Source organism: Argentina silus (genome assembly GCF_951799395.1).
Source record: "Argentina silus genome assembly, chromosome: 5".
Lineage (NCBI taxonomy): Eukaryota > Metazoa > Chordata > Actinopteri > Argentiniformes > Argentinidae > Argentina > Argentina silus.
This window is the reverse complement of record NC_139659.1, coordinates 729995-756738: the sequence shown is the minus strand read 5'-3', so window position 1 is coordinate 756738 and position 26744 is coordinate 729995. Positions and strand designations below refer to the sequence as shown.

General features: G+C 47.3%; 2 protein-coding genes and 2 long non-coding RNA genes across 5 annotated transcripts in view; 2 read left to right on the top strand and 2 right to left on the bottom strand.

Annotated features, from left to right (window-relative positions):
- Positions 1 to 4: 4 nt before the first annotated feature.
- alad (aminolevulinate dehydratase) lies at positions 5 to 6187 on the top strand. The gene is made up of 12 exons (XM_083670426.1): positions 5 to 101; positions 1038 to 1160; positions 1304 to 1354; positions 1843 to 1939; positions 2050 to 2185; positions 2426 to 2509; positions 3368 to 3456; positions 3693 to 3748; positions 4076 to 4163; positions 4309 to 4395; positions 4696 to 4825; positions 5505 to 6187. The coding sequence occupies exons 2-12, from the start codon at positions 1042 to 1044 to the stop codon at positions 5561 to 5563; spliced, it is 996 nt and encodes a 331-aa protein (XP_083526552.1). The 5' UTR covers positions 5 to 101; positions 1038 to 1041; the 3' UTR covers positions 5564 to 6187.
- A 2-nt stretch (positions 6188 to 6189) lies between these two features.
- On the bottom strand, positions 6190 to 7644 carry LOC310804963. The gene is made up of 3 exons (XR_014554225.1): positions 7504 to 7644; positions 6906 to 6995; positions 6190 to 6504 (listed from the first exon to the last, which is right to left on the bottom strand). It is a non-coding gene; the product is annotated as an uncharacterized lncRNA (long non-coding RNA).
- A 2288-nt stretch (positions 7645 to 9932) lies between these two features.
- Positions 9933 to 15770, top strand: LOC310804833. The gene is made up of 4 exons (XR_014554223.1): positions 9933 to 10239; positions 10883 to 10945; positions 12671 to 12728; positions 12963 to 15770. It is a non-coding gene; the product is annotated as an uncharacterized lncRNA (long non-coding RNA).
- Positions 15771 to 20731: 4961 nt separating this feature from the next.
- epb41l4a (erythrocyte membrane protein band 4.1 like 4A) overlaps positions 20732 to 26744 on the bottom strand; it is a gene marked incomplete at its 3' end in the record, with an annotated part of 52476 nt that continues 46463 nt past the window's right edge. The window contains exons 16-23 of one of the 2 annotated variants that reach the window (XM_083669480.1): positions 24284 to 24334; positions 23478 to 23555; positions 22696 to 22815; positions 22360 to 22407; positions 22063 to 22131; positions 21447 to 21557; positions 21035 to 21113; positions 20732 to 20842 (exon numbers count right to left, since the gene is read on the bottom strand). In XM_083669480.1, the coding sequence (XP_083525606.1) occupies positions 20732 to 20842; positions 21035 to 21113; positions 21447 to 21557; positions 22063 to 22131; positions 22360 to 22407; positions 22696 to 22815; positions 23478 to 23555; positions 24284 to 24334 (667 nt within the window). The remainder of the gene's footprint in view (positions 20843 to 21034; positions 21114 to 21446; positions 21558 to 22062; positions 22132 to 22359; positions 22408 to 22695; positions 22816 to 23477; positions 23556 to 24283; positions 24335 to 26744) is intronic. The other variant, XM_083669479.1, reaches the window with a different exon arrangement.

Sequence of the window (26744 nt, the reverse complement as noted above, 5' to 3'; positions counted from 1 at the left end):
GTATCGCGAGATTTGGACTGTAACGCGTTTGGATGTGACTGTACGGTGGCCGCGCGGTTCATCAGCGACCTGCGCCAGGAAAGAAGGCGAACTGTCCAAGGGTAAGAACATTGACATTCATGGGTTTGTTTGTGTGAAATTAACTAACTTTTGCGTGTATGCAATGTATAACGTCACGCCAGTTTGGTTTGGTTTGTTTCGTTGTGCGGTAATCATGTCGTTCATGCAGAAATGTGAGCTGAAGTTGCAGGTTTGCTTGCTCATTGTAGAAGTGTGCGGTGGACATGCAGCCTTGATCGTTGGAGCCGAAAGTACATCGTATTGTTCGAGAAGTCACCGGCCCAAATGAAACTTTCGTGTGAAATACGGTTCTTAATAGATTTAGTTCAGCAACGACCAACCAAGAACTAGATTGCTCGCTAACAGCGCATTCTCAGCTATGATTCTCATTCATATTCATACGTCAGTGACTGTAGCGCTCCAGTCTGTGTTTAGGCAGACTTTAGCTGATATCGCTCTCTCTCTCTCTCTCTCTCTCTCTCTCTCTCTCTCTCTCTCTCTCTCTCTCACCTTTTCTCTGTCTTTCCTCTCTCTGGTATGAATATGATGTTCTTTCGACTAGAGTTAAATGAACTTATCTTCCTAGTCATTATTCCCTAGTCATTGTAGTCAAGTGTGATTACCTGCTCATGCATATTTAAAACGATCCATTCCCGAAGTGCATGCCAATACAACCTTCCAGAGTTACTGGGATCAGTGGTGTGTTTTCAGAATGTGAGCAATTCCTTTTGCTCCAGCTGTGTTTAAACCTGCATTAACACAGCTGTCACTCAAAGTCATGCAGTTGTTTAGTTGGGGCTGAACGGGCGTTCCGCGTGCTTGGTCAGTGAATGTGGCTGAGGAGGCTGAAGCAGAAGTGTGTGAACACCAGTCCGACACGTCTCAGAATGGTGGCTGTGAATGAAAGACTTATCCTCAAACGTATTCTCCCCGGTGTGTGTGTTTCCCTCCATCTCCTCTCCCTTCTCTCCTCCCAGGGCCATGATGCAGCCGGTCGACTCTGTCCTCCACAGTGGCTACTTCCACCCGACCCTCAGATACTGGCAGAGCTGTGCCTCCGATCTGAGACCGGAGAACCTCATCTACCCCATCTTCGTCACGTAGGTTCCAGTTCGTTAGTCTTTAGTCACAGCTTCGGTCTGGAGGTGGTGTTGTGTGGTGATGCTTATGACAGATAAGTCCCCCTGTTTTCATGTGTCATGTTTGTGCGACACATCAGGTTTCTTGTTGTCTTCTTTGACAGTGACAGTCCCGATGCTGTGGAACCTATTGCCAGTTTACCAGGACAGGCCAGGTAAGTGATATTAGTGAGAGGGGGATGGGGAGGAGGGTGGGGGGGTGGGGGGGTGCTGTGGCCTCCAGATAAACCCTGTCAGACAGGGTGGATCCAGAGCCGACCACAGAACTGAGATAAGAACAGAATCGGTTGGTTCTTTGTCCTTCACCACCCTCCCTCCCTCCCTCCCTCCCTCCCTCCCTCCCTCCCGAGGCACCATTTGGACACAGTTCTACTGAAGCACATTCCTTCAGTAGAACACTGGGAAATGACCCTGACAACCAACAAATACGGTCGTTAACTCAGTTAGGTTCTACTCTGGTTGGATGTTATGGACAAAACCAGCATGTTTTTATGTTATGGGGATCAAATACATTTCAGTGCCTTCATAAGGAAGTTCCTCTTGACAGTGTCATTCTAAACACTGACATGGCCCTGGCACCTGGCAGTTAGACTACTTCATTTCCCTGTGTTGCCCAATACCCACTTTTTTTTTTTAACCTCAGGTATGGAGTGAATAAACTGGAAGACATGCTACGCCCCCTTGTGGAGAACGGCTTGAAGTGCGTGCTGATTTTCGGCGTGCCTGCAAAAATCGAAAAGGTAGGTCGATCTGTAGACAGCAGCAGTGTTTCTGGCCAGGGCGTAGAGTTCAGTGGGATGACGCCTGCTTCTCTTCCCGCTCTTCCGTCCCTTCTCCCCGGTCCGTTCAGGACGAGCGAGGGTCGGGAGCGGACACAGACGCCACTCCGGCGGTCCTGGCAGTGAAGAAGGTCAGGGCTCTGTTCCCCGACCTCGTGCTGGCGTGTGACGTCTGCTTGTGTCCCTACACGTCACACGGACACTGTGGTGAGTCACTGTCTTCTATCTCCCTCCCTTCACTCTGACACCCCCCACAATGCACTCTGACACACCCCACAATGCACAGACAGTATATCAGGGGTGTCCAACTTGTATTGGTTGCAGGCCGTGTTGGATGAAATGCAACCTCACGTGAGCCGGAAAAATTCTATATCTAATAATTAAATATGTAGTTTCCTTGGCTGGCAGCGGCAGGGAGAATGACGGTGGTTTGTGATGGTCTCTCAGGTATCTTGCGTGAGGACGGGACTCTGGACAACGGCGCCAGCTGCGTGCGTCTGGCCGAGGTGGCGTTGGCGTACGCCCGTGCCGGTGAGTCTCCTCCTCCTCCTCGGTGACCAACTGCCACTTTCAGTTTTACAGCCTGACAACCACTCCCCATCCCTCTGTCTCTGGGGAATGTTGGTCTTCCTCCCCATCCCTCTGTCTCTGGGGAATGTTGGTCTTCCTCCCCATCCCTCTGTCTCTGGGGAATGTTGGTCTTCCTCCTCCTCCTCCTCCTCCCATCCCTCTGTCTCTGGGGAATGTTGCTCCTCCTCCTCCTCCTCCCCATCCCTCTGTCTCTGGGGAATGTTGGTCTTCCTCCTCCTCCTCCTCCTCCCATCCCTCTGTCTCTGGGGAATGTTGCTCCTCCTCCTCCTCCTCCCCATCCCTCTGTCTCTGGGGAATGTTGGTCTTCCTCCTCCTCCCATCCCTCTGTCTCTGGGGAATGTTGGTCTTCCTCCTCCTCCTCCTCCTCCTCCTCCTCCTCCTCCCCATCCCTCTGCCTCTGGGGAATGTTGGTCTTCCTCCTCCTCCTCCTCCTCCCATCCCTCTGCCTGGGGAATGTTGGTCTTCCTCCTCCTCCCATCCCTCTGTCTCTGGGGAATGTTGGTCTTCCTCCTCCTCCTCCTCCTCCTCCTCCTCCCCATCCCTCTGTCCCTGGGGAATGTTGGTCTTCCTCCTCCTCCTCCTCCCCCTCCCATCCCTCTGTCTCTGGGGAATGTTGGTCTTCCACTCCTTTGGACAGGTTTTGTAACAGATGATATTAGATGTTATTTGGTCTAAGATTCCGTGTCTAAGATTCCGCGTGGTCTAAGATGCCGTGTGGTCTAAGATTCCATGTGGTCTAAGATTCCATGTGGTCTAAGATTCCGTGAGGCCTAAGGTCTCTTGCTCCTCTCCTTGCAGGCTGTGACATCATCGCTCCCTCTGACATGATGGACGGGCGCGTGGGCGCCATCAAACAGGCGCTGATGTCCAACGACCTGGGAAACAAGGTAACGGCTGGGACACACCGTCTGTACCTAATGTGTTAGCTTAGCAACACTTACTATACACAGTGGTATTTACTACAGAGTCATGTGTCCTCTATCTTAGAAACAAGTAGGATATGCTATGATAGGAAAAGACTTTAGGTTTGCTTTTAAAAGTGGGTATCTTGCTATTTACTCCAAAAGCGAGTCAGTAAACAAATAAGATGACAACCATGTCTGACTCCTCTCCTGTGCCTCAGGTTTCCGTGCTAAGCTACAGTGCTAAGTTTGCCTCCTGTTACTACGGTCCCTTCAGGTAAATACTGATTCTGTTACTACGGTCCCTTCAGGTAAATACTGATTCTGTTACTACGGTCCCTTCAGGTAAATAATGAGTCTTTTGACCTTGTTACTAATATATCAGGCATGAACTGACCTGCTCTGTCATCTGTGTCCTGTACTCAGATGTTATCTGTGTCCTGTACTCAGATGTTATCTGTGTCCTGTACTCAGAGATGTTATCTGTGTCCTGTACTCAGAGATGTTATCTGTGTCCTGTACTCAGAGATGTTATCTGTGTCCTGTACTCAGAGATGTTATCTGTGTACTGTACTCAGAGATGTTATCTGTGTCCTGTCCTCAGAGATGCAGCTCAGTCTAAGCCAGCTTTTGGAGACCGGCGCAGTTATCAGCTTCCTCCTGGGGCAAGGGGCCTGGCGCTGAGAGCTGTGGTGAGTGTGTGTGCGTGTGCGGCTGTGTGTGTGTGTGCAGCTGTGTGCGTGTGTGTGTGTGTGTGTGTGTGTGTGCTGTGCGACTGTGTGTGTTAGAGGAAAACACTAACACAGCTGTGTGTGATGTTGTTGTTGTGTTTCTCAGGAACGTGATGTGAAGGAGGGGGCAGACATGCTGATGGTGAAGCCAGGACTGCCTTATCTGGACATAGTCAGGGAGGTCAAGGACAAGGTCAGCAGATACTGTAGATCCACTCTCATGACCTTCTCTCTCTGGAACCAGAGTTCCCTCCTCTCCTAGACACACTGCTGGTATCCTCTTGATAAGAAAGTACTTTGCAACATTCATCCCACTATATTATATTGGAATGTTGATTCGTTGATTGTTGTTGATCGAGGAACAAGTTCCTAAAGCATTTCACGATGTCAGTGAGGGTTCTATGCGATGTACACAACAAAATACAATTTGATTGGATTTGATCTTTTCACAAACACCATCTCTGTCTCTCTCACCATGACAACCCTCCCCCAGCACCCCAACCACCCCCTGGCGGTGTACAACGTGTCGGGGGAGTTTGCCATGCTGTGGCACGGGGCCCAGGCCGGGGCCTTCGACCTGCGCACCGCGGTACTGGAGGCCATGACGGCCTTCCGCAGGGCAGGTGAGATGAGAGGGACGGGGGGGGAGACCTGGGTCTGGGGGGGAGACCTGGGTCTGGAGGAATAGTCCTCCGTACTCTACATGATCTTCTGTGGCTCAGTTGGTAGAGCATGACGCTAACAACGCTTAGGTTGTGGGTTTGATTCCCGCTGGGACCATATATACTGAAATGTATGTACTCACTGCAATGTAACTTTGGATAAAAGCGTCAGCTAAATGGCAGATATTATTATGTTATATTATCTATGTAGAGATGGCATGAATAATAATACCTGTTAATTCACTAACTGCCAAAGAATTCCGGAACGCTCACCACCTAGAGGGCCAAGTGTTTTATGTGGTGTTTACCTAGCAACAACACTTTGATTGGCTATAAAATGAAGCATCATAATTTATAAATTTTTGATTAATAAAGTCGACAATTTGGGCGAATTTATTCACCCTCGGCACTAAATGAGTGAATGTTACTGCCTTTTCCGCTCCCAAAGGTTATTGTGTTCTGGGGTCAGATGATCTTAGATGTACCACAATAGAATTGTCCACAATTTGGTCCTAAAATAGTGGAAAAACAGCTTTGTCTATTTCTCAAAAAGTTGTGTCATGACATGATGTTTTGCAGAAGGAAACAGGTGTGATTATTGCACCTTTTAAATGTCCTACATTCCCCCCTTCTGCTGCAGGCGCTGACATCATCATCACCTACTTCACACCTCAACTGCTCACCTGGCTGAAAGAGTAACAGACAGAAGGATGGACAGATGGATAGACAGATGGATAGACAGATGGATAGACAGATGGATAGACAGATGGATAGATATCCCTTCTAACCCAGCTGTGCAAGGCTGAATTACACTGACAAATTGGGTCTACTCAAACCAAGCTGACATTTGAGAGTAGGCAATCTATCTAAATACATTAATTTACAGTGGCTATTATTTTCTGTATAACGTAACGTTATTTCTCATAGGTGATACAAACTGTTTTTATATCCCTTTTTGTGATCCAGCCCATGTGCAACAGCGTTCTCACCAAAGAAAGGAGTCTCACGTTAATGAGATTAGCCACTTTCATGAGGTTTATCAAATAAGCTTTGAAGGGTTAATGTTGGTTGAAAAATGAGAGAATGTAAAAGCTATTTGTTGACTGTGTTGGTTTATTTTGTCTAGTCTATCATTTGCGATCATGGATGTAAGATCGATCCTAGACTGTTTCTATTTTGTTGTTTGGAGCTGACTTTTACCAATGTTTGTAAGGTTGGTTTAAGAAACCGTTAAAGCACTTATTTACCAGGTGTAGATAGAGGTTCTGTCCAAGGGAAGATATTTTGGTTTGATGACAGTAATAAAGCTACAATTAAGTCTGACTATCGCTTTATTGAGTGACTTTTGTTTGATGACATGATTTCTTTCATACATGTTCAACAGAAATCACCTGCTCTCTGGAGTTTTCAGACGTATCCACTTCCCAGTAGGGAGTTGACAGATGAGTCGTCATTATCAGAGTACAGAGAAATCCCTCTCCCACATAATCCCTCTCCCACATAATCCCTCTCTCCCACATCGTCCCTCTCTCCCACATCGTCCCTCTCTCCCACATCGTCCCTCTCTCCCAAGGCCATCTAAGAGGGGTTGTTGTGACTGGAACTGGATGGAATTCCACTAGAGACCGTCCTCACCTCTCCTAGAGCGTTGGAAAACAGGAGGAAGAGCATTAAGAGAAGGAAACAGGAGGAAGAGCATTAAGAGAACAGAAGAATGCAGAATGCAATACTTAAAAGACTACAACAAATAGATATTTTTGACATGTCAAAATTAAGAGAAAAAACCCCACCTAAGCCCCTGCTATGGACCCTGAGAAACACGTGCCTGTGGCCAGGTACAGTCATCCTGAGAAACACGTGCCTGTGGCCAGGTACAGTCATCCTGAGAAACGCATACCTGTGGCCAGGTACCATCATCCTGAGAAACACATACCTGTGGCCAGGTACCATCATCCTGAGAAACGCATACCTGTGGCCAGGTACCATCATCCTGAGAAACACATACCTGTGGCCAGGTACAGTCATCCTGTGAAACACATACCTGTGGCCAGGTACCGTCATCCTGTTGCTGCCTCCAGCTTCTTTGATGGGCTGCAGCAGGCGACTATCCTGTCAGCCACGTAGGACAGTGCTGAGGAAGACGATGTGTGTGTTTACTTGCAGTGTGACTTTGACACTTCCAGTCTGGTGTGTGTCAATGTTGTCATGTTTTCTACTTATTCCCTCTCACACGTTTATTACAACATGTTTGTTTTTAGACCAAGAGAGGTGATACAGTCAGGAACCACCCAGGAAATGGGCAGCATTCCTTCCATGTTGTCCCACTAGTAATTTATAGACTGGGTGTACAGTACTGTAGAATAACACACACAGACAGTTCAGTTTGTATTCAGGAATAACACAATCCAGCGTTTCTGTTGCCAACAGGGCAAGGTGATGGGGAATATGACACCACCTCTATCAGGTTTCAGCTTCTTGACCCATTGAACAGTTCATTACATGACGAATTTGGCTTTAATTCTATAGTAAAATATGTCATGCATTGAGTACATACAAAACCTTGTTTCAATGAAAGGTGGTTCATCTATGATGTAATAAGATTTACAATTATTTATAATGATTAAGACTTTATTACTTACCACTGAATATAAGTCACAGCATGTCTGGAGTCTGGAGGATCGTCGTAGTTTGAAACCTCTGATCCCTGGAAGAAGAAGAGTAGGGTGTTCAACCAGAGGGTTTTTATATTCAACACTATGTGCTTGTTGCTGCTGTCCTGCTTCTCCAGCTGTTGTGACAACCACTGACTGAACCTGTCTGGCTTACATTCAAATTGGACCGGAAAAAAGCCGTGAGGCCTCGAAAACGGTGCTTATAGCGACATCTGCTGGTCCGCAGAAATGACCACTGCCATAGAGACTCACGGAGTGACGTTTCACAGCTCTCTACTGGGGTACGGAAGTGCGGTTTTCAATGGGGTTTCCAATGGGTTTCCAGTGGGGTACAATCGTCTTTTAACTATGATGCAGGTGATTGATGGTGATGACTGCTAACTATGTTGATAATGACACCCCAAACTCATGAAAAAGTTTATTGAAACATAAAAATATCAACAACAGTGAATGTCGAAAGTGGCCAACGGTAAACTATTTGTAATGAGGGTCAACAGGGAAACTTGACTTCCGTACCCCAGTAGAGGGCCGTGGCTTCATATTTCCAGGATTTTAACACTTGACTACCTATTTGAAAACTATCCCAGATTGCGAGATGGAGAATTTTACACTAGCTGATCTGGTTTGGATTGAACTGGACGGAGCGATGGGAGAATGTGCTCACAATTTCATTGGATGTTACATTCTAAGAACCCTCCCTCCACATGCCCTTTTCAGGCCAGGTAGGACTATTTTGCAGAGAGTTGTTGTCTAACATAATTCTTTCCTGAAGAGACTGAATTATGTTATTATTATTTATTTTTTTACACTATTATTAATATTTGGCATTAATTGATTTGAGTGAATTCTACAACAGAAGCGTGTCCTGTGCCTCTGGGAGAAGATTGATGCCTAGTATCACAAGCCAATGCTAACAGCTATAGCAGCAGTAGTACTGTATAGAGAAGCAACAACCAATGGCCCCTGGTCTGAGCATTGATTACTGTATCTTATGATGACTGATGGAGAGATGATTCACTGACTTAAACACATGTATTTGTTGTAAGTTGCTTTGGATAAAGGCGTCTGCTAAATGTCATGAATGTAATGTAAATGTAACCGAATACTGTTGAGTATGAAACGTCAGTCATATACACTGAAGACTGAATATTAAGGGTGTGTGTGGGAGAGTAGGGCTGAGGACCTGAGTGGGAACAGGTGTGGTGATTTGGCAGAGAAGAACTTGACCAGAGGATCGTGGAGGAGTTGGTTTCATTATATTCTCAGTGGGTAGAAGCCCACAGATTTGATGAGTAACACATACTTCTAAAGTGTTTTTCTTCTGGTAGTTGACCACCAGGGAACAGTCTAACACTATGCACAAAAGAGAGTCCATACTTTGTGTGTGTGTGTGTGTAGGAAGAGGGGGAGGGGGATGTGGGTGGAATGTGCATATTATTAAGCAGAGGGTAGAAGACAGAGTACAAATTGCTCTGTGACATCACTGCAGGGCACAGTCCCTCTCTTCTGTTAACATGGTGGTGAGGACATTCAACCCGCAGCTCCTGCAGTAACCAGGGGTTAAGTTAACCACTTTCTATTTTGGTAAAGACACAAGATGTGAGGTGAACATGGCACACACCAGGCTCTATAACCAACATCATCACCAACACGCTGTGCACAAACCACAAAGATGACAGCTTAGTTGTGGAGTAAACACAGTTGTTAAGAATGAAGACAACTGGTGTAGGTTGTATAAACTAGTTCCTGTAGTTTGCGGATAAACTCATATGCCGAGCAGACAAAGACAAGTGGTGAAATTAACTATCACCATATATTTATAATTGGTAATAATGCCATATTGAGCAATCAAAGTAATTGAACAATTACATTAAAAAAACAAAGTGATATTGATATTGACCATTTGGAGCTTGTCAGACAGGCAGAGAGAGGCAGCAGAAAAGGTGGAAACCTCCATGTATATACAGTCTCTGGTAGCAGAGCTGGGAATGTCACATCAGCAATCCAATCCAAGTTCGTTCCAGGTGTTTTAAAGGTGTGTGTGATTTGCACCCTTCCCATAGACCCGTGTGTGTGTATCAAGGTAGCGTGTGTATCTATCAACGTAGTGTGTGTATCTATCTAGGTATCGAGGAGGCCCGGGCCTTCCAGACGGAGGAGGGTATCTGATTGGAGGAGGCCCGGGCCTTCCAGACGGAGGAGGGTATCTGATTGGAGGAGGCCCGGGCCTTCCAGACGGAGGAGGGTATCTGATTGGAGGAGGCCCGGGCCTTCCAGACGGAGGAGGGTATCTGATTGGAGGAGGCCCGGGCCTTCCAGACGGAGGAGGGTATCTGATTGGAGGAGGCCCGGGCCTTCCAGACGGAGGAGGGGGCCGGGAGTCTCTCTCTGCTCTGCCGACTAAGCAGTCAGCAGTCTGGCTGTACTGCAACCGTGAGAGGGGGGGCTTGGCCCCCGGCCACTAACCGTCAGAATTAGCTCATTGTTAAGACTGTAGCTCCCTAACCCAGTCAACGACAGTGGTAGTCGAGGGAAGGCAGCCTTGTAAGGGGGTTCTCTCCCCCTACAAGGCTGCTTGTCCTGGTCCAGTCGACAGCTCTCTGTCCTTGTCTACCTTGTCTCACTGCGGCGTTCAGCTGGAGCCCCGCCGCCGCCGCCGCGGCCGGCCGGCCGGAGACGACTCCCGGAGCGGGGCTGCGGTCTGTAAGTAGCTCGGCTAGCCGTGCCAGGGACCTCCGAGTCAGCAGCAGCGAGCTAGCTTAACACGCCCGGGTAGCCCGTCGCTGCCACGGTGTCGTGTTTTTATGTAGCGTTAGGCTCTAGGACCGGTTCTGATGTTGGAGAAAGTCCAGATCCCTGGCTGGGTGGGTTAGGTTTAGAGCCGTTAGCCGGGGCTAGGGACGGACCTGCCAAGCTGGCATGGGATCCCTTCTGACATTTACCAGCAGCTTCGCTTTTCCTGCAGCAGAATGTCTTTGTCTGACGGGCTAACAACGTTAGCACGACAGCATGTCCAGTCGACTGGATGCATGGTTGGATCAGATGTGTAGATGAGCTTATCGTCATACATCATATCCATGTTGATCATCTGTACCTACGGTGGATAGATACTTAGTTTGTGATTATAGCACAATAGGCACCAGCAGGTGTTCATTCCCGGACCTATATTTAGACCCAAATACTGATGAAGTCATACCTTGTCTGCCTGCTGCATCGATGCATTTGATAAGCACTGTCGCATTGCTGTGCATTGAAATTAATCTCGTTTTAGGTTGATTTGGTTATGCACATCGTGGCTAGTGTTTCATTTTGACACTAAAAAAAACCCTAATTTTCATCCTTTTAGCGTTCCCCACTCGCTCAGATGACCAACACTGCGGTGCAAGAGGAGCTTTTGCAGATAATCATGGTAAGATCTGAGGCTGCCTTTCAGAAGGGTTAGACTAGAGCCCATGTCGCTCATGCTGCATGTCTAGGTGACCTGAACAGAATACAGATTTGGTCATGAGAAGCATATTGTCTTGAGGTAATAATTGACTCAGTCTGTTGCAGATGTAGATAACTCCAATGTTATGTCTTCTCATCATGTATACACCTATGAGGTTAAAGGGGAGGAGTATTGTCAATGAAATAGATATCTTATTAAAATATGTCAAGGGTTTCCTGGTGTGGGTGTGTGTAGGTAGGTAGGTAGGTAGGTAGGTAGGTGGAGTAGACCCACTATCAAATCACTGCAGATGATCAAACTAGCACCAATCTGACACTATAACTGTAACAGTACCGACACCCCGGTCCCCTGATCCAGTCAGAGCCAGCAGCACCGCAGTGACCGTCCCCTCAGAGCCTGGTCACAGGATGAGCAATGTCCTGCTGCAGTGGCCCTGCTAGGCTGCTCCTGCTAGGCTGCTCCTGCTAGGCTGCTCCTGCTAGGCTGCTCCTGCTAGGCTGCTAGGCTGCTCCTGCTAGGCTGCTCCTGCTAGGCTGCTAGGCTGCTCCTGCTAGGCTGCTAGGCTGCTAGGCTGCTCCTGCTAGGCTGCTCCTGCTAGGCTGCTAGGCTGCTCCTGCTAGGCTGCTAGGCTGCTAGGCTGCTCCTGCTAGGCTGCTAGGCTGCTCCTGCTAGGCTGCTAGGCTGCTCCTGCTAGGCTGCTCCTGCTAGGCTGCTAGGCTGCTCCTGCTAGGCTGCTAGGCTGCTCCTGCTAGGCTGCTAGGCTGCTCCTGCTAGGCTGCTCCTGCTAGGCTGCTCCTGCTAGGCTGCTAGGCTGCTAGGCTGCTCCTGCTAGGCTGCTAGGCTGCTAGGCTGCTAGGCTGCTCCTGCTAGGCTGCTAGGCTGCTCCTGCTAGGCTGCTCCTGCTAGGCTGCTCCTGCTAGGCTGCTAGGCTGCTAGGCTGCTCCTGCTAGGCTGTGTGTTGGAGCTGAGGCAGTAGGGGCGGGTCTCCAGGATCTGTCTGTAGCTCAGGGCTGTGGGTTCAGTGGGTTCAGGCGTGCTCAGTGCTGCGGTCTGACGTGGGGGGAAATGTGACCTTGTTTGACTGGAGCTGGAGGCGGTCCAGGCTGCAGCGAGGGAAGCAGAATGGACGGGCTTTTAACAGGTGGCCGCCTCGCTCTGCTGTAACCACCATGTGCATTTACTTAAAAAAAAAACAAAAAAAAACTAAGTCATGCAAAAGAAGGAGGGCAGATTCTGCACGAGCGCTGACTTAAGCAGCATGATTCATGAGAAGATTACGAGATGGCCGGTTTAGTTGTTTTCATTTTTTTCCCCCTCCCTCCCTCCCTCCCTCCAGACGAGAGAGCAGTTCCAGGGGTTTTTTGTTTCTTGTTTTCATTCTTGGTTGTCATCACTGAAGCCATGTTGAAGTGTCTCTGGGCATGTTATCACCCTCAGGGGCAGATGTTATCACCCTCAGGGGCAGATGTTATCACCCTCAGGGGCAGATAAAGCTGACAGTGTTTGGTCTTTCCAGTCAATGCAGCTTGTGTTGATGTCTGAGAACTGTGGTTGGAGCTGCAGGGTCTTGAGCCGTTGCTTGGATCCCCACTGGAGTATGACACATTCATCATAATCCATGCAAAACAATCAATGGATTCGCTGTGTTGACTTTGCCTTTTCTCATAGTTTGTCTCTTCCCTGTAGGTACCAGTTTAACCGTCTGAGGTCAACCAACGCAGGCTATGGAGGAGGAGTCCCTGAGGTAACATATGGTTTCCTCTTTTTACTGACTTTGATGTAACTTAACTGTCAAGATAAAGTGTCCAAAAAAGTATTGCAGAGACATTGTTACAAGTGTCGTAAGACAAAACTACAGCTTTACATGCTGAAGAATAAGGTGTATTATTTGTTTATCATGTCATTGAAATGCCTTATGACAGATCTACAAGTGTCTTTACAAGTTATTCTGCACTTTGCCCTTTTGTGTTTAAATCAGAGATGACTGCAGTTTGCCGCTGCCAGTCAGACCGACAGGTGGGAGGCAGCAACAAGACTCATCATTTCTTTCCTCTGACACGGGAGAAGTACGCTCTCACCTTAAAGAACAAATAGAAAAAATAACTCTGTATTTTGTAATTTTCTGTAATCACGTCTAGCGTTCTTTGTTAAGTTGTGTCGGGGATGGAGGAGACGATGACTCTGGAGTTGTCCTCTTCTCTGCCTGTGTGATTATTAACATGTTAGAAAAGTTCGGGACTCTAAGCCTTGTTGATATGTTTGTTCTCTTGGAGGGGAGCAAATTCCAGATGACACAATGCAACTTAGTACAGACAGACCTGACAGACCTGACAGACTAGACAGACTAGACAGACAGACAGACAGACATACCTGGCAGACAGACAGACAGACAGACAGACAGACAGACAGACAGACAGACAGACTACAGCAGAGACCAGACACACAGACACACAGACAGACAGACACACAGACACACAGACAGACACACAGACACACAGACACACAGACACACAGACACACAGACACACAGACAGACAGACAGACAGACAGACAGACGGACGGACGGACAGACAGGTGTCTCTGTTCAGACTCCTCAGGCGCCTCAGGCCCAGTAACTTGCAGCAGCATGTCTTCCATTTTTTCCACAGAACACTCTTTAACAGCCGAGTCCTCTCTACACACACACACACACACACACACACACTCTTTACCAGCCGAGTCCTCTCTACACACACACACACACACACACACACACACACTCTTTAACAGCCGAGTCCTCTCTACACACACACACACACACACACACACTCTTTACCAGCCGAATCCTCTCTACACACACACACACACACACACACACACTCTTATACTCAAGTGTGCTTCCTCTCACAGTATTGATGTATATTAAAACACCTGCAGACTCACATCTGTTCCTCCACCTCTACACATTCAAACTCAACAACAATAACCGTTCTGAATTCCTCACTCTGACATCAATGTCTCAACAACTTACACACACTACAGTGTTTACTGAGGCTAAGAGTCCCCTTTTTGTCATTTTAGGTACTAAACGCTTCCTAGTTGATTATTTTTTTTAACATGTTTATTTGGTTTAAGTAGGTTTGCTTTTTAGGTTTTAGATGTTTTTGTTGCCAGTATTGAACCATGATGTAGACGCGTGATGTTCGCTGTGATGTGTAGACGTAGCTGTAGAAATGCATTTGTTTCCTTGTGGTAAGTGATTGAGATGCTGCCACCGATTTGAGACACTGATGAATGGTGCTATTTTGGACTTTAATCTCCTCCTTGGTAAGGTAGCCGAGATGGGTTTTATTTCATGTTTTCTTGTTCCAAGAAGGTGTTGGTTCTCTGTTGTCTGGTTGTTGTAACTTCTGGTCAGGATCGGCTTTTTTTTCCTGTGGTTTTCTGTGCGGCTTTCTCATTGGATTCAAGGATGGAACAAGTTTGGTGGTTTAATGTTTCACTAAAGGAAAGGACTCCACGAAAAGATGATCAAAATACACCATGTTGATGGGAGCAATCACAAAACTGCAATTGTTAAACACAATTAGTTAGTGTCCCTTTAACTGTCCGACTGATCCAAGGGAGAGGACGTAGTACCCGGCACAGGTCACTTTTAGAAAATGCTATTCACTTTTTGAGCTTGTGTGTTTGACAGACAATCTCAAACCAAGAGTGCATTTTTCCCCCTTAGTGTGTTTGTGTGTAACAGAGATCTCCTAAGAGATTTGCATACTTGTAAAGAAACTAATGAATTTGTTACAGGGAAACTCCACAGAAATACACCACAGCACGACATTAATGTTAGATTTTAGATGTCTGCTTCAAGTTGCTTAGCATGAGTAAACAGTAGTAGTGGTGGTTTATGAGAGCTCTTCTGATATGGCAAGATAACTTGTGATGAAATGACGTGTGTGTGTGTGTGTGCGTGTGTGTCTGTGCGCGCGTGTGCGTGTGTGTGTGTGTGTGTGTGTGTGTGTGTGTGTGTGTGTGTGTGTGTGTGTGTGTGTGTGTGTGTGTGTGTGTGTGTGTGTGTGTGTGTGTGTGTGTGTGTGTGTGTGTGTGTGTGTGTGTGTGTGTGTGTGTGTGTGTAGTCCCAGCCTGAGAGGGTTTGGGTTCAGGGTTTTTCCTCATCTTCTTCACCAGCTGGTTCAGACTCGGTCCTACTGGGTCAGTCCTGACCTGGTCAGTGTGAGACTGGAATCACATGATGCATATAATCTTGTTGAAAAACATGCATATTCCAAACGGGGCACACATGTAGCATAACAGTATAAAACACAGAGAACAATCTTTTTCATTGATGTCTTTTTTGAATGATTTTGTAAATTCATGTGAGACGCTTACTTTGTTATAAAACACAAACTAAACCAAAAAGCTTTTTATTTATAAGAGTAATGTCAGTATTTGCAGTTTTGTCTTTGCTTCCTGTTAATTCATATTGTTAAAGATTCTAATATGATAACCAACTTTGAAAGCCCACGCTAGTATTCTTTGTCTTCCATTCTCCCTGGATGTTGGGAGCCTGTTGCTTGCTTCGGTCTAATCAATCGCATGCTCTCTTTTTCTGGTTGAGTTTATTTGTCACAAATGTTCCTCCTGCGTTTCTTTCCTTTGGTAGACTAGGTATGCCAGCTGTTATGTACAGAGCAAATGAATAGTATAGACAAGGTCTGCTTTTAGTCTCTTGAGGTATTCAGTATATTTACCATTGTGTATGATTGATTGATAGATAAACAAAAAAATATATTAAGACAGCTTTGTGAAATTCTAAGTGATGCTCTTACAGTATACTATGTACTTTTTTGGCTATTTTAGCAGTAGTTAAATAAATATGCAAACTCCTAAATCTGTGTTGTTTTATTTGGAGGGGGGTGGGGGATGGGGAGGGCTCAACAATTTGGTAAAGAAATAGGCAATTGTGCTTTGTTTGAGGATTGAAGACAGCCTGGTCATTGAATACAGAGTTACAACGTGTCCTAAGGCAGTTTCCAAGCAGTGGTCTAAAGCCATTAATGGCCAGCAGCTTTATGCCAAGTATCTGGATAGAAAATCCAAAGCGTGGTCTGTTATGGCTTCCAACAGGATATTCCTTACAACACAGTTGGACAAATCTCTAACCCCCACACACACCAGAAGGTTTCCACAGGAATAGGCAAATACAGACGTTTGAGACAGAAAAGTGAAAATAGAGTCAGCTGATAAGAGGAGCCCAGTCAGAGCTGCTTAGCGTTCATGAACACAACACTGTCCTGCTGTGGGTTTGTGGATGCAGGACAACCACAAAGCAGAGGCCATTTAAATACACAAGGGGCTCAAACCCCTGTGTCATTTTTATCTAATGGCATGTCAGTATTCATAGAAATGGCTTCTCAGCAGTTCTGTGTGACTCAATTTCATCCCTATGGAGTTTGAATCTGGAAAAACTTGGAGTTTCACATGGAAAAATGCAGTCAAGGGGAATCAAATGTTTGGCAAAGGAGAGAATAGTCAGACTGCTGAGGCATGTGATGTTAGCGCCGGCCAGCCGCTCTGTACGCTCTGTGATTTCCAGCGGGAGAATGATTACTTTGAGATGTGTCACAGTTCCTCTCAGGCTGCTTTCTCATGCTGTGGAAACACACACCTTTGACATATGTGTGTGTCTGTCTGTGTCTGTGTCTGTGTCTGTGTCTGTGTCTGTGTCTGTGTGTCTGAGTGTGAGTGTGAGTGAGAGACTTTGTTTGTGAGTGAGAGAGTGTTGGTGTGAATTCTGAGGGATAGAGGATTTGGAGGGTAGGGGTGAAGTTGGGTTCATGCGAGCAAAGCCCATTATTCCTTCCCATCTGGGGGGCCGGTTCTGGAGCGGCAGGTTCTGGGTGCTGAGCGGACCCCAGTGGACCCCTCTCTGTCTGACCATCTAATCTCATCAGCAGCTCCCGCTCCAAATGCCACTTTTCATTTCATCTCCTTTCATTCTCTTTCTTTCTCGTGTTCCTTTCTTCAGATTTCCTTTCTTCACATTCTCCCGTTCCCTCCCCTCCCTCAAAACAACACGAGAACAGCTACTGAAGGGAGAGAGCAGGGGGGGAAAGGCTCTGGTTTAACTGCTATCAGGCCTTTGTGTTACTGTTTTAACATGTCATTGTTGTGTTTGACCACCTTTCTCTAATTACAGTGCAGTCTTTGTGGCGCCTCCAGTCCCGTCTCTAAATCATACCCTGGCTTCAGAGCAGTGGGGGCAGAAGCCCTGTGCTGTCTGTGTTCTGAGGCAGGCAGCATAGGAAGGACTCTTCTACTGGGACGAGTCTGCAGATCTCTCACGTAAGCCTTTTATCAGCTCCCCCAGGGACCCAACAAGAGGTTTCAGCCGCTATCGGAAAAAACATCCCTTGAAGACACACCAACTACTGCAGACAGTGGAGAGCAGCACCACTGTTGGATGTTACTTAGACACTGGATTTAGATTATGGAGCCGACAGATGTCATCCAAGGACAACACTGAATTTGATCTTGTGTCAAAGGGCATCAACGATTCTGTCACTGCATTTAACATGTGGATATATCATAATCCGCTTGTGGCAGGCACGCACGTACGCACACATGCACACACACACGCACACAGGAACAAAAAATCTATTTCCCAACCTGCAGTATCTCAGCAATGATACATGACCTTTAGCTTGTAATGGAGTGATGGGCTTGGGCTGGCGTTGTTAATGGCCTGTGTGTCGAGCAGGAGCGTCTGTGCTAACACACGATCTCTCCCACTTACCGTTATTCAACACCAGGAGGACAGGATCAGGACATACCTGCAGGGCAGCCTGTAGAACTGCCATGTAACCCATTCTCTCCTGCTCTGGTCCAAGTTGATTTTCCCCTTTAATTCCTGGTTATCAGAGAACAACCAGAGAGCTTTCCAAACCTTCGCTCAGGTGAATATGAAGGGTTCACTGCACCGGGCTGGAGGTGACGACGGGTGTCGTACACACCTCTGGAACTTGCTCCTAGACATTCATGACTGTTGATTGTGTGTTTCCAGCTGCCCTCACTCTCTGTCAGTCGGGTAATCTACGTACGGTATCGGAGAGGGGGGTGGTACCGTGGCAGGCAGATGATGTGTCCCGGTCAGAGGTGTCTGTGCGCTAGAATCACTTAGATGCTGGATGTCTGTGTGCACCTGTAGGTTTCCACAAAGGGAACCCTGTCCTCTCATGGCAGGGTTAGGATCTGGAAGGCATCTGATACAGAAGGCCTCCAGGACTCCGGTATGCTGCTGGTAGGGTGTCCAGAGTGCTCTGTACAGCTCTGTACACTGCTGCAGCTGTTGTTGACGTTGTAGCCCGTTCTGGAGCTCAGTGTTGAAGTACCTTCATATCTGCCACCAATGGCCGGTAATGAACCATTACTGGTTTGTATGCACTAATGAGTGAGTAATAGCCCTTTTTACAGCTACGCTGCAGCCATGTGTCCTGACTCACTGGGCAGGCCGGTCTGAGACCAGGAAGGAAGGAACAGGATGTTATGCTGTTTACTTGAGGTCGAGTGCTGTTCGCTGTTGTCCTCTGGGAAAACAGGATGTTTTGAGGTCATTAGACATAAAGATAATTGTCATTTATCCCCTCCGGAATTCCTTGGGTTGGTTGGTTGACGAACTTCGGAATGCTACAAATGTACAAGTTTGTATGTGTGAATTCTCTCCCAGAAGCATTTTATGAGTTTGAATTGCAGTCTAGTTTTCAAGTCTATAGTGGTATTTCCCCCCGAATGAAACTAACAACTCATGTTCAGTCCCCTCCCCCCTTTTCATGCCATGAGAAATATCCAAAAGTAAAGTTATTCCCCTTTCAAGTTGGCCGGTATAATCCACTTCTGGGGCCGTTTCATATCCCTCTTTGAAATGGAAGAGGTGACAGAGTGCGTTTGGCAAGGCTTTCTGGGACGCTGCCATAACGCGTTAGGATGGTGACTAACTCTGGTGCAGATGTTCTGAGATAACTCTGGTCAGAGGAATGGGAAGGATATCAGTGAGGGAAGATACAGTGACATAATCACACCGTGTATGTGTGTACGCATCAAACCGTATGGCTTCCAGCAAAAACACACGCTTGGTTACTTCCAAGACAAAGTCAAGTCTGAGTCCTTTGAGTTGAGAGCAGGACAGGACCTGTGGTACCGCCGTTCATCACACAGAAGTCAACACACAGAGCCTTTGAGTCAACACAACGTCTGTGCCAAATCCCTGAGCAGTTTGCTTTCTCTCAAAGAATCGTTTTTTCCTGAACACGGCAAGGGATTGATCTGTTGATGTTGGCGTACTGATAATTGACTTGCACTCGTTTGACATGACAGTTGGCCATTGAATTATGGACCTTTCATTTTCTGTCTCAGAAGCATGCTTATTTTCAAACCATTCAAAAAAAAATTGCCTATAAAAATGTAAACAGGTATATGGACAGGTTGTTGGTATACATCAAACTAAAGCACTGTGGGAGGTTTCCCTGTAAGCATATAGCAGCCACTCAGGTACTAATACATTAAATATGACAATAGATGATGGTGATGACGATTATGATGGTTAAGATGATGATGAAGATGATGATGATGATGATGACGACGATGACGACGATGATGATGATGATGACCTTCAAGGGTACATTTTATATCTCTCATTTAGTCGTACAACATCCATTCACAGAGTCAAAGAGTAAAAACTGGCCGTTTGACGCCCTCTGCTGGTGCCGGGCGGTCCTGGGAAAACGAACCACAGGACTCAGAACAATACCGAGAAACACGGATTACATTTGAGACAGTTTGAGTGTTTTTATTGACAAGGATTGATATTCCAGTTCAACTACCTGTACACTGTAGCCTATTCTAGGTGACAGCAGAGACAGACAAAAGGACAATTATTAATAAGTATTCAATCATGTGCAAACATGGGATTCCAGCAGCAGTTTCCGACAGTAGAGACGCAGAACAGACGCCTGACAACAACAACCCGGGTCCGTCGGAGCGCAACATGTACGACTGAAACACTTACGTTTTAATAATACTGTATAATAATAATAATAATAATAATAACAACAAGAACAATTCAGGTCAAATCAGTAGAAGGCAAATGAAACATGAGGCCAGACCTTCGTTTGCAGTGTGTTGCTACCTAAGCCGTCCAGTGTCACCGTCCTTCATTTGAGCGTCAGATCAGAATCAATGTGATTAAAATAAAAAAATAAAAAGTTTTTGACACTTTTCAACGCTTTCCGCTACGTGTATGAACAGAGGGATGAAGGGGGAGGGGTTTGTGGCAGTTTGACTTTAGCTCTAGACATTTGACTTACCGTGCATAAACGCTGTAATGTCTATACCCCCCCCACCCACCCACACACACACACACACACACACACACACACACACACAGGAGGGCCTTAAGGCTCAGTGTCCTGTTGGTGTTGATGTGAAGATACAGAGTTCCCAAATAACAGCAGAGTACACTGACAAATCAGCCGGGGTCCTTCCGCCCCCTGTAAGGGCTGTCCATGCACTACCTACTGTAACACACACACTGTACAGACACACAGGGCCTCAGGGAGGGGATGCTGGGTCATCAGTGGGCTCGACTGCAGCTCCTTCCAGTGTGGTTCTTCAAGTCCCCCATCCCCCCCCCCCCCCCCCTCCCTTGAAGTCAGACTTCTCTTGACACGGTTGTGGTTGAGAGACTGTGACTTCTCCGTGGCGGTGGGCCGGTGGTCACGTCTCCGTCTTGGTCCTGGGAGTGTGGACCGTCTTCACCACCTTCACGCTGCTCTTCCCCTCCTGCTCGGTGATCTCTGACAGGGCGTCTTTGGAACCTTGCTTTTTCTGGAAAACAACAAACAATGTTGACCCCAATATTATCATTCATACAGTTGGACCTTCTGCTGGATGTGGATGCCCTATTTGACTCATTTCCGCCTAAAAAACAGACCCAAACTAAACTGCTTTTAACATTCGACATATGATGATCAGATGCAAAAGCAGGATGGGGGGGGGGGGGGGGGGGGGGGGGCTGACCTGAGAGGGGGTGGAGCTAGAACCCGGGACATCGGCGGTGCGAGTCACAGGTAAAGCGGGCACAAGGTCTGTCCGAGCGCTGAGGAGAGACACACACACACACACACACACACACACACAGTAACAATTATAATAAACTCAATTTCCTGATAATAATATCTGCCATTTAGCTGACGCTTTTATCCAAAGAGACTTACACTGCAATGAATACATACATTTATCAGTATATATGGTCCCAGTGGGAATCAAACCCACAACCTAAGCATTGTTAGCGCCATGCTCTACCCACTGAGCCACAGAGGACCACACCAGAACCCTGGGTCATTCCTCTGTGCCTGAATGAGTGCACCGGGTTTCACCAGAGAGAGGGAAGAGAGTGAAAAGTTCTGGCCTCAGACCAGTTTGGACTCACTTGACCTCGGACAGAACGGACCTCTCCCCGTCTGAGCACTGGGAGCGCCGGTACTGGCGGAAGCTCCGTGGAGAGTGGGAATGCCGGATCTTGATTGGATCACCTTGGGTTCTGGAGGGGAGAAACACACGGCATACAGAATGATCCACTTTGGCCTCATGTGAGAACAGAGACAGAGAATTCATTAGTTTCAGAGTGCAGGAAAATGACATTTACATATGACCTCACTGGGAAGGCTTTGAAAATGCAGATGTGTCAATTATTCAGGTTATGTGATGCACACCTCAGCCTGGCTGGGGAGGGAAGGGGGGGGGGGGGATGACCCAATTTGGATTCAGAAATGGGTTTGAATCACCAACACAAGCCATCTTCTCTCTCCTACAGTAAGTGCAGATCAGAAGATTGCTCTAATATGCTGAACATGATCTATTTTTATCTTGTGCCGAATAAAGTGAATAAAGTCGCCCAAATTATCAAACATTGTCAAACAAGGGTGACTTTAATTACCAGATGCTTCATTTTGTAGCCAATCAAAGTGTTGTTGCTAGGTAGACACCACACAGAACACTTGGTGGGGAGTGTTCCAGAACTGTTTGGCAGTTGGTGATTTACTTACTCTACTTTCTTATAGGGTATCTCCTTCAGCTGCTCCTCTGATAGGCCGGATGGATCCACCAGCTCCTTCCTGCAGTCAGACAAACAAAAACAAAAAAAAACTCAATCGTCAGTCAACTGTTTGGAATGTGGTATTTTCTTGCACACGAGCCCCCCCCCCCCCCCCAGGGAGAACAGAGCTCTGGGCTCAGACACAACTAGATGACCTGTCTCCTGTAACAACTGTGAGTGAAGGGGCTCGTTCAATAGAAAGGCCTTCATCTTCACCAGCCCTGATAGATGGAGTCATGGGACTTACTTGATGTGCTTCCACAGCTGTTCCTTTGCCTGCACATCTGGACTTCGCCTTTGGAAAACACACACACACACACACACACACACACACACACACACACACACACACACACACACACACCACAGAAGAAGGAGAAGGATGGATGGTTAACGGTTTATTCTAAGAAGGCACATTATTTTAGGATACGCTGCCATGTGGCTGGAGATCGAGGAGATTGATCGAGGAGAAGCTTGAGAGGGAGGGAGGGGGGGAGGGGGGGAGGGGGGGAGGGAGGGAGGAAGGGAGGGCTGGCGGAACAGGCCAGAGAGGTCAAAGGGTAAGGGAGGGGAGGGGCCTTACGATCGGGAGCGGTGTCGTGAGCGGCGGTGGTTTGGGTCGTTCTGAGACTTCTCCTTCTGACGGCGAAGCACAGCCTCCCACTGTGGGCCAGAGTCCACCATCTCATTCTCCTGACGGGACCTGGGTACCACACACACACACACACACACACCACACACACACCACACACACACCACACACACACACACACACACACACACACACACACACACACACACACACACACATCACACACACACACACACACATTAGTCCATGCAAAATACAGTCAGACAAGTATTGAATTTACTTTAATGTAATTCTAATATCCCCAATTGAATTATATCTATAAGTCTTAAGTTGAGGTACCAGGAATTATCCAGATAAGAACACAACACGTGATGTCATCAGAGCTGGACATCTGACCACGGAGCCTCATCTACCGCTGCCTATTAGTTAGTCTTGTAATACCACCATGTACAATAATATCAAGGACATGTAGTTTACTTCTGCTGAATGCCCTATTTGCCTAAAAACCAGACCCACACAAAACAGCTTATAACATTAGAAATATGATGATCAGATTTAAAAGCAGGATGCCTTTTGATAGGTAACATCTTGTCGTTTTGTGTGGATATGCTCACATCATAGTTCAGAATAACATACTACACATGACAAGGAGATAAAGTCATCAATAATCAAATTAAAGCAGAATTTGGGACCAATTATGGCCCTGTCCAGTTTAAGAGGTTATTAATGTAACAGCAACATGTCTTCAACTGGCCGTGGGAGAAACCACCCACCAGTTTTTCTTTTTACGATGCTCCCTGGTGGAATTCTCCGATTCACTACCACTACTGGTGTTGCCACGGGAACGCGACCTGGGGGTGGTGGAGGAAGTGGAGAAACGGGGGGTTAAAGGTTTACGGGGAGAAAGAGAGTGAGAAGGAATGTTGGTTTGTGTATGAAAACAAGGGAGAGAGAGAGAGAGAGAGAGAGACAGAGAGAGAGAAAGAGAGAGAGAGAGAGAGAGAGAGAGAGAGAGAGAGAGAGGGAGAGAGAGAGAGAGACAGACAGAGAGAGACAGAGAGAGAGAGAGAGAGAGAGAGAGAGAGAGAGAGACAGAGAGAGAGAGAGAGAGAGGGAGAGAGACAGAGAGAGAGAGAGAGAGAGAGAGAGAGAGGGAGAGAGAGAGAGAGAGAGAGAGAGAGAGAGAGAGAAAAGGGTGAGAGAGTTGAGTCTTTTCCAGAGATACAGTCACTTCAGGTCATGATGAACGGGTGACACACACAAGCACCGGGTACATAACCCTGATCTGTCAGTGTTGACTGTGATACACCACATTAAAACACAACTCACATACACTCTCCCTGGCATTCTTTAAGGACGTTTTCCTTGGCTTACTTTGGGGGTCTGTGGTTTGGTGTATTAGATCATATTGTTTGTATTGTGCATATTATTTCACATTGTTTTTGTTGTGAAGCACTTTGTGACATTTGTCGATGTAAAAAGTGCTATACAAATAAATGTGATTGATTGATTGATTGAGTGTGTTTTGCATGATAGGTTGAGGCCCTTCAGAGCAGTGATGGGACGGAGGTTCAGATACCTTCTCCTCTGTTTCTCCTTGTTCTGAGGATCCTCGTTGGTCTGGCCTTTCCTACAGGACCACATCAGAGGAAGGACATGTTATTACACGTTATTATATCACAATGGCATCTTATTACAATGTTATGACAGGTCAAACAGGAGGTGTTGACAGTGTTGATAACCATTCATAACTCTGGCTTTGAAAGGGAGAGGATCCAACCATGCTTTATGCTCATCAATGTCTGTTTATCCAGACAGACCCTGATAGACCCTGTCACTCTCCACCCAGAAAACACAACCAGAAAGAGAGGATTCACAAAAGAGAGGATTCACAAAAGAGAGGATTCACAAAAGAGAGGATTCACAAAAGAGAGAATTCATAAAAGAGAGAATTCACAAAAGAGAGAATTCATAAAAAGACATTTCATAATGCAAACCTGAATCTCACCAGATACAGCCCCGACTCCACTTTCATTAATGTTATATCACATAAAGTACGATATACTCTAACTTCTGTTTGATCACTAGACTGCCTTCATTACATTACTGCATACTACTATGCCCAGAACTGTCAGATGTACAACAGATTGGCTTTCTTCAATTGTCAGCTATTGCTAAAATGGTCCATCCATACAATGGTGTACATAACGCAGTTACACACCACACCACTAGGCGGCGCCATTGTCACATAGGTTTAGATATGGGAGCTGGTGGTACAGCAGTCACTCCATGAGGTCCACTGTCCTTATGAAACAGATGTCAAGCTGCTGTCCTTATGAAACAGATGTCAAGCTGCTGTCCTTATGAAACAGATGTCAAGCTGCTGTCCTTATGAAACAGATGTCAAGCTGCTGTCCTTATGAAACAGATGTCAAGCTGCTGTCCTTATGAAACAGATGTCAAGCTGCTGTCCTTATGAAACAGATGTCAAGCTGCTGTCCTTATGAAACAGATGTCAAGCTGCTGTCCTTATGAAACAGATGTCAAGCTGAATAGTCGCCACCGCAATTCAAGATGTTCTGACCAAACTTGCGACCTCTGACTTGGAAACACATGTGACACACATCTCCTCAAATACCCGAAAACCTGCCATCGGAAAAGCTGTGATGAGTTTTACCATCTCAACCCACCTCCACCAGACCTACACCCACCTACACCAGACCTACACCCACCTACACCAGACCTACACCCACCTACACCAGACCTACACCCACCTACACCCACCTACACCAGACCTACACCCACCTACACCCACCTACACCAGACCTACACCCACCTACACCAGACCTACACCCACCTACACCAGACCTACACCCACCTACACCCACCTACACCCACCTACACCAGACCTACACCCACCTACACCAGACCTACACCCACCTACACCCACCTACACCAGACCTACACCCACCTACACCCACCTACACCCACCTACACCAGACCTACACCCACCTACACCAGACCTACACCCACCTACACCCACCTACACCAGACCTACACCCACCTACACCAGACCTACACCCACCTACACCCACCTACACCCACCTACACCCACCTACACCAGACCTACACCCACCTACACCAGACCTACACCCACCTACACCCACCTACACCAGACCTACACCCACCTACACCCACCTACACCAGACCTACACCCACCTACACCAGACCTACACCCACCTACACCCACCTACACCCACCTACACCAGACCTACACCCACCTACACCAGACCTACACCCACCTACACCAGACCTACACCCACCTACACCCACCTACACCAGACCTACACCCACCTACACCAGACCTACACCCACCTACACCCACCTACACCCACCTACACCAGACCTACACCCACCTACACCAGACCTACACCCACCTACACCCACCTACACCAGACCTACACCCACCTACACCCACCTACACCAGACCTACACCCACCTACACCAGACCTACACCCACCTACACCAGACCTACACCCACCTACACCCACCTACACCCACCTACACCCACCTACACCAGACCTACACCCACCTACACCAGACCTACACCCACCTACACCAGACCTACACCCACCTACACCAGACCTACACCCACCTAAACCCACCTACACCCACCTACACCAGACCTACACCCACCTACACCAGACCTACACCCACCTACACCAGACCTACACCCACCTACACCCACCTACACCAGACCTACACCCACCTACACCCACCTACACCAGACCTACACCCACCTACACCAACCTACACCCACCTACACCAGACCTACACCCACCTACACCCACCTACACCAGACCTACACCCACCTACACCAGACCTACACCAGACCTACACCCACCTACACCAGACCTACACCAGACCTACACCCACCTACACCAGACCTACACCCACCTACACCAGACCTACACCCACCTACACCCACCTACACCAGACCTACACCCACCTACACCAGACCTACACCAGACCTACACCCA

Excerpts from the sequence above, each read along its gene's own strand:
- alad (XM_083670426.1), top strand. The coding sequence starts at position 1,042 with ATGATGCAGCCGGTCGACTCTGTCCTCCACAGTGGCTACTTCCACCCG. Across the intron at positions 1,355-1,842 it reads AGTTTACCAGGACAGGCCAG|GTATGGAGTGAATAAACTGG; the intron begins GTAAGTGATATT and ends TTTTAACCTCAG. Across the intron at positions 1,940-2,049 it reads TGCCTGCAAAAATCGAAAAG|GACGAGCGAGGGTCGGGAGC; the intron begins GTAGGTCGATCT and ends CGGTCCGTTCAG.